At 43.1% G+C, this 7,628-nt stretch overlaps 1 protein-coding gene across 1 annotated transcript; it reads left to right on the forward strand.

Moving 5' to 3' along the window:
* The first annotated feature begins 6 nt into the window (after positions 1-6).
* Positions 7-6,652, forward strand: LOC119222096 (tetratricopeptide repeat protein 31-like). Its single transcript, XM_037478435.2, has 18 exons — positions 7-397; positions 619-641; positions 1,583-1,649; positions 1,751-1,824; positions 2,037-2,111; positions 2,233-2,298; positions 2,379-2,564; positions 3,016-3,174; positions 3,259-3,322; positions 3,459-3,549; positions 3,645-3,786; positions 4,227-4,331; positions 4,569-4,668; positions 4,882-5,092; positions 5,318-5,392; positions 5,506-5,608; positions 5,905-6,014; positions 6,140-6,652. The coding sequence occupies exons 1-18, from the start codon at positions 373-375 to the stop codon at positions 6,246-6,248; spliced, it is 1,785 nt and encodes a 594-aa protein (XP_037334332.2). The 5' UTR covers positions 7-372; the 3' UTR covers positions 6,249-6,652.
* The last annotated feature ends 976 nt before the right edge of the window (positions 6,653-7,628 follow it).

The raw sequence follows: 7,628 nt of genomic DNA on the forward strand, positions 1-7,628 counted from the left end.
TCTGGCCATAAAGAAATACATTCAACATTTTAAAAAAAAGTGTCGAGGGGCTTATCAAAGTCCTACCCGTGTACAAGGAAGGGAATGTAATTCAAACCGTGGGGGGAAGCAGCCTGTGGTAGGAGCGAGGATGCTGCGCCGCTCTGTAGTGTCACAGTGCGCATGCGCCCTTTAAAAAAAAAAGAAGAAAAAAAAAGAAAAACGAAGTTCCGCCCCTCCACGTGAAGGCAGAAGCTGGTTGAGCGCGCGCAAACAACATGCAGTCTGGAAACGTTACAAGCGAACAACGTTAGCGTCAAGTTATCGCCACTTCGTGGGCAATCAACTCAACTCGAATTTCCCACGCTGTGGAAAAAGCAAGCGTGACTGAACATGGAGCTATATAGAGACGAGACTGGTAAGGACACGCCTATTAGCCTCTATGAGAAGTTGGTGGCTAGTTTAGCCTAGCTAACAAGCTAGCTTTATTGTCGTAACGTTAGCCAACAGTTAGTTGGAAGTTAGCTAGCATTAGTTGGAAGTGATGAGCTAGCGGTCCCACCGTGCTGTGGTACATGACCGAACAACATGACCCGGTTCTACATGAAATTAACATTGTCGCCTTGTCTCCCTCTTCAGAGTTTACGGATCCTCGAATGGTCGTGAGTATACTTTTTAAACTTCCTTTAGCCTCACAGACGAAAGCTACCTGGGAACCTCTGGCCCTTGTTTATAGTTCTCATGTGTGAGTTAATGGATTGAAACTCGTGTGTAGACGCACTCTGCAGTTCGGATACACACCGTCTGTGTAGTCCTCGTTTACGTGACGTTAGTTAACGGTAGTTCCCATACAACACATTTTGAGTCAGTCCTGATAACATTATGGGTTTAAGTGGTTAAAGTTATACTCTACATTCCCTTGTGAACTAGGGTATCTAATACGTGTGTATATTTTGTGTTGGTACATAACGTTATATATTTCTCCTCATTTAGGAGGGCACAGTAAAACTGTACACACAATACATATCTCGAATCCGCTTTAGTCTTGTTTTTTTATTGTAATCTTTGCGTTGCCGGGAGAGTTGTCCCACATCTTTTTTAACGTTAAATGGATTGCAGTCTTCTCTCATATGATTTGGATAAAGAACAACTTGCGTAACGCCCTGTACTTTTGGTCTTCTCCCGTCTGTGTGTACGTGCTTTTTGTTTCATTTCCTCAGACTTTGTCTCGTGACTTCTTTTTTTTTTTACCATACTGTGTAGTCCATCCTCTTCCATAGTACACGGATCATTTCCCCACATTAGATGCAGTCTCCAGAGTGGACGGCTTTCTATACGTTTCTTTTCTAGTGCAGAAACCGTAGTTCGCGGATGTTGATCCAGTGAGTCATCCTCCCCTGGGTAAATGAAAGTGAAACTTTAAGGAAGCACCGCTTTAGGGAGAACTCGCTGCCCTATTTCCGAGCAGGCATCGGAACGCAGATGTAGATTACTTTGTCTGTCCTTTTGTCTGGAGTCTTTAAGTGAAGGACAACCTTTCAAGGCTGACGGTGCTGAGCTAATCTGATGTAACTGGTCAGGATACTTGTTTTTGTTTTTCCAGCAACAGGTTGTGGATTTCTTTGGGTCCTGTCCTGGTTTTCAAAATATAATAAGAATGGGACTTATTGGTAAGAATCTATCACAATACACACCTGCCACACGCACAAGTTTGCAATTTCACAAATAAAACACTGAAAGCAATCAACCTAAAAAACATTATCTTTCCCAGCGGATATGGAATACGGTGATGAAGAAAATGTCACGGATGAGGATGATTATGTATATCAGAGGCTGTCTGACAAGGTTAGTGATTATAGGCTTACGTGGGAACCATTCAAAGTCATCCAGCATGGTGTATCTGCCTGCAGGACCTTTTAAGCACTTCATCTTGAGATATTCTTTGCACGCCCTCTGTAAAAAGATCACTTTCATTTGACCTGTCTTGTCAAATAGAGGTCTTTCCTGTGATGTGATTTGATTGAAATCTATACAATGTTTTCATGCCACTCTTGTAGGACTCTGAAAGAAGAGTGAAATTATTAGAAGAAATAAAGAAGGAAAAGGCTGAGAAGAAGCGACACAAAAAGCTGGTAAATTCCGCCATCTCCCAACACGAGTTTCATATCGAAGACTTGATGTCTTGTTGTGTGGATTAAACCTTTTTCGTTGTGTGTGTGTGTGTGTGTGTGTGTGTGTGTTCTCACCCCATAGAATCGAAAGGAGAGACGGCGACTTGAGAAGTTGAAGGAAAAGCAGAAACTTACAAAATGTGAAAAGGTAGCGATCAATGTGTGCAATGTCATCATTACAAATTTTCACTGAGCCTCAGTCATTAACATTTATTTCCTAATTTGCAGGGAAAAGATGATTCACAGCAATCTAAGACAGAGGGGACCAAACCAGTTAATGATAAATCCAAACGCGATACAATTTCTAGTGATGATGAGTATGAATCAGCAAACCAAACAGACAGCAGTGACTGTAGTGAAGACAAATCCAGCGATGACGATAGCAACACCACCAACGACTCGGCCCACTTTGAGGTACTGCTCGCAAATCTCATGTATTTCAGTTTTATACATTTTGTGACTCGCTGATGCCGAACAGCTGTGTGCAGAAGGCCATCTTGAGAATTTGTTTTGTTTAATTCCAATTACTTTAAACTGTACTTTTAGACGATACCTTGACTAAAACACTAACAAACTTTAGAACTAAATTGTTACTTAAATTGTAATTATTATGGAACTTATGAAATGCATTTACTGTAAGTCACTTTGGATAAAAGCGTCAGCTAAATGACATGTAATATAACTGATAAGGGAGTGCACAGGTCATGTTTACGTTAAGCTGACATCAACACTCTTTAGTTGTTGCCCAACAATAACACCGCGGGGGAAAGTCTCTTTGGGCGTCCGTGGGGTCTCGATTTTCTAATAAAACGTGCGCGGTCTGAGCAGAGTTTTAAACGTGTCTGTCCTTTTGCATTCTTTGAAGGAGCTGGACATGAACAGCATGTTTGTGAGCAAAGCGGCTCTCATAGCCAGGCGTAAACTGGAGCAGAAGCCAGAGACTAAGGAGAAAAAAAAGGCCGTCAAAGTAGAACCTCAAATGGTCCCCGACAAACTTAATAAGGACACGGAAGATGAGCAGAAGGTGAGGTGTTGGTCAGATTGTCCTTACAGAGGTGATGCTACTCGGGATAAGTTTGAACATCTAATGTCTGTTTCGTCTGAACAGGATTCAGCCGCCCTTGGCAGCCCCACAGCTGGTGATAATGTTAAAATAAGCACTGATTTTGCAGGTTAGTTTCATCCCTCTCGTTTACCAACTGTCTGCTACATGAGCACATTCTGATCTGTCAATAAATAGTTTGTTTACATATTTTCTTCCAATGAGACCTTTTATTTTAAGTTGAATTCTTCTTTCTTTTTCGGTAGTTATTGGAAATAGGTTTGCAAGTATTGGAGACTTTAAGATGGCTGTGAAGTATTTCACCGACGCAATTAAGCACAACCCTACAGAGTTTAAGTAAGACCATGTCCAGTTACCTCATTTAAAGTAAAATGGTCAATCTGCGCTATCACCACAATCTTAGAAGGTTTTAACTGTAATTTCTGCCGCAGGTTGTTTGGCAATCGTTCCTTCTGTTTTGAAAAGATGCAAGAATATGAGAAGGCGCTGGCTGACGCCGAGCTGTCACTCAGCATGTTGCCAGGCTGGGTCAAAGGTCTGTTTAGGAGGGGCAGGGCTTTGGCCGGTCTAAAGGTAAATGGTCTCCTTTATTATGAATGTCCTGTCTAAATGTATCCAGTTACCAATAAAATGACATGTAGGAGTTCTTATTGCTTGAGGTCACTAACCTGTTTGTTCACATGAAAACCGGTTTGTAATCAACATGGTAATGTTGACACTTGTTTTTTCACAGCAACTATAAACACACCTCAGTTTGCAATCAATTGCAGTCCACAAGCTACTGTTTGGTGTTGATTTCTGTCTTCTGTTTGTAAACCATAGGATGTTTGTTTTAGACCCTTTAATGTCATTCACGTTTTAGCAATAAGACCTTGTTGCAACACTGCTGGTTTCATTCAAAGCGTTGTTGAGCTTTCCAGACTGGCTGTAAACCGTAACTGATGACTAATGACTGGGTGGGTTTCTCCAGCACGATTGAACATTGATTTTAGTCTTTGTTTTTCTTCCCCCAGCGGTACGAGGAGGCCGCTCAGGCCTTCAGGGAAGTCCTCAAAGTGGACGGCTCCTGTGCAGAGGCGGCCCAGGAGCTGATGCGGGTGCAGATAACACAACTAATGGTTTGTAGTCCCGGTAGACGGGGGGGGGTGGTTCCCGGGGAAGATGGTATCAAAAATGTTCTGTACTCCATAAAACAACATTAATTTGTGGCATTTGGAACTCGACGTGTATTTAAGACGCCATAAAGCAGTGAGGGCGTTTAACCGGTTTAGTTGCTGCCGCACATAATGCTATTAAAGGCAAGTTGGTGTATAATTCACTGAAGGGATCTATATTGTAATTGTGTTCTGTTTCAGGATTACGGTTTCACGCGGGAGCAGAGCTCAAATGCTTTAATTATTCACGGGACGGTAAAAAAAGCCCAGGAGGTGCTGTCCAAGCTTAACCAGCAACCTGGTGAGTGTGACTCTACAAACAAGCATCTGAAGTATCTGCTGCCGTGCACCAGGGGAAATGAGAACCGCCATAACGGCAGCTCTCCTGTTTAGGGTTCATTTCCTAAACTCATTGTAGCTCCCATCAGCCCGTATGATTATCTCCGATTGAACCGCTTAATTTGAAGTACCTCGGCGTCCGTCTGTGCGCTTAAACGCGTGTCTTTGTTCGTAGGAGCGATCCACTCCAATAGCACCTTCGCACCGGCTCAAGTAGCCGATGGGTTCGGCGTCTCGTCGGCCCCCGCAGCCAGCGCGCTCCCTGCCCCTCACGCCCACGACTTACCAAAACCAGCGTCTAAGAACAAACCTTTAGGCCCCGTACAGAACGAGCCGAATGCGCAGAGTCGACCTTTGAAGACCAATCGAGCCATACGTCCGCCACAGTGAGTACACGTTCAAATCAAAACAGTGTTCTTGAGATGGCAGCAGATTAATGCAAACAGTCTCAATGAATCTGTTTCTGTCACGTTTTACAACAACTTGACACCCAGTCTCTTTTTTTCTGTCCATGTCATATTTCTGCGGTGCTCTTTTAGTGGACGAAATGGTAACTGAAGGTATTTTAACGTTGTTTAATGGCGACCTGTACCACTCTTTTCTTTTAACAGTGAGCTGTTTCCAGTCTGGGTGGGAAACTTGGTTAGCCCGGTCAACGAGTCTGTGATTACCAGTCTCTTTAGCCAGTAAGAAAGCACCGGCTTCATTTCAGAGACCCTAGTCCACACTTCTACAGCCTAACCTTTGTAGTCGGATACCCGGGTTGCATACTAAGTGTTTGCTTGCTCTTCTCTTCCAGGGTCGGGGATGTCAGTAGTGTGAAGATTCTCAGTTTTAAAAGATGTGCCTTCGTAAACTTTACAAATCCAGAGCATTGTTATGAAGCAATCAGTCGTTTTCATGTGAGTACACTTGGAGCTCCTAAAGTATCTACAAAGTAGTTTATAAATTTATCGGATAGCAGCCATGTTGTTTCCCTTCCTGCATACTTTCTAATAAGTATGTTTATTGTAATTAATCCCTGATGTGCCCATATTTCGGACTTCACATGTCTAAAACAGTACTAGAAAAGAAATAATTATTAAGAGGTAAATAATGTACTTTAATTTCATGACTTGCTTGGATTTGAAAGCAAAAATATTCCATGGACTCGTTCTCTTTATGTTCCTATAACAAGTTATTGCTGGTTTTCCTTCAGGGTTATGAGCTGAACGGCATGAGGCTCGCTGTGAGGTTTCCAGATAGGATCCCTAAGGGTTTGGGAATTTCTAGTTCTGCCCTCATATCGGAAGAAGAGGGGGATATGAGGTTAGTGCTTCAATAACGCCCCACGTTTTAGGACATTTGTGTATTTGCTTCTCCGGTGTTGGATGAGAAAGTTGACCCCCCTCCCCCATGAAATGTACGAGAGCCTCACATCTCGCCTTCTTTAGTTACAGGAGGGACGACTTTGGGGAACAGAGGTACACCGTTGGAAGTGGACGACCAATCCGCGCATACAGACAAGTCCCCAACGACTACAAAAGCCCCCACGAGTACTGAGAGGAGAAGGAAGACGCCAATGAATCTCCCACGCAACCAAAGAATGATCACGTGTTAGTAGTAGAGAAAGGAACGTTTATTTTTTTAAAGTAAATTGCTTGATTTAAAGAAATTATAGTTTTTTCCCTTTCCGTTCATATAAGGATACCGTGAGGTATGTGCGCTGATGGTTCCAGGAGCAAATTCTCCCATGTGACATAATTGAAACCTGACCGACATGTAACAGACTTGTTTTAATCATCGTATTAAGCTTTTTAAATGATTTACGTTAAGGACAGTTGATAACACACGAAGGAATGTTGTAAACTCAATATAAATTACTGTCTATAAGTAATCACTTTATGATTACTTTATTACGCAAGTAACTGTTCTTCATATAGCTATTAAAGATGCTTTCATATTAATTTCTCTCCAGGTTGTGAATTGTTTGTTGCTGTGCAAAGTGTTGCCATTTGAGCTCCTTCACAAGCCAATAGGTGTCAGTATAAAGCTGAGCATCGCAGCAGAGAGGCCAACAAACGCTGTGAGAACTTTCTAATTCTTTAAGAGGACATGCCATCATCACACATGGAGTCTGAGGGCTTAAGCCACGCTTTTCTTCAGTCTGAACAGGCTTTATTCAGTAGGAGTGAGGTTGTCTAGTTGCTTCTGTAGCCGGTCTCTGTGCTAATTGTGTTCTGCTGAATACACGGCGAAAAGCAATGAGCCTACAAGACGTACTGTTGTACCCGGATTTCTTTCCCTGTATCAAAGGGGGGCTTGACGGAGACATTTCGGGAACCTCTACCGCATACCGACAAAGAAGCTATGAGCGAGACTACATCAGCTCTACGGTGCCAGTTTGACCCTACAACCTATTAGAATTAAACCGTAGAAGGCATGCCTGTGACATCGCCACATTTATGATTTATTTATAGTGGCAAATACACTCACCGGCCACTTTATTAGGTACCCCATGCTAGTAACGGGTTGGACCCCCTTTTGCCTTCAGAACTGCCTCAATTCTTCGTGGCATAGATTCAACAAGGTGCTGGAAGCATTCCTCAGGGAGTTTGGTCCATATTGACATGATGGCATCACACAGTTGCCGCAGATTTGTCGGCTGCACATCCATGATGCGAATCTCCCGTTCCACCACATCCCAAAGATGCTCTATTGGATTGAGGTCTGGTGATTGTGGAGGCCATTTGAGTACAGCGAACTCATTGTCATGTTCAAGAAACCAGTCTGAGATGATTCCAGCTTTATGACATGGCGCATTATCCTGCTGAAAGTAGCCATCAGAAGTTGGGTACATTGTGGTCATAAAGGGATGGACATGGTCAGCAACAATACTCAGGTAGGCTGTGGCGTTGCAACGATGCTCAATTGGTACCAAGG

This window comes from Pungitius pungitius, chromosome 1 (genome assembly GCF_949316345.1).
Source record: "Pungitius pungitius chromosome 1, fPunPun2.1, whole genome shotgun sequence".
NCBI lineage: Eukaryota > Metazoa > Chordata > Actinopteri > Perciformes > Gasterosteidae > Pungitius > Pungitius pungitius.

Excerpts from the sequence above, each read along its gene's own strand:
- LOC119222096 (XM_037478435.2), top strand. The coding sequence starts at position 373 with ATGGAGCTATATAGAGACGAGACTG. Across the intron at positions 5,093-5,317 it reads CGAGCCATACGTCCGCCACA|TGAGCTGTTTCCAGTCTGGG; the intron begins GTGAGTACACGT and ends TTCTTTTAACAG. Across the intron at positions 6,015-6,139 it reads GAAGAAGAGGGGGATATGAG|TTACAGGAGGGACGACTTTG; the intron begins GTTAGTGCTTCA and ends CGCCTTCTTTAG.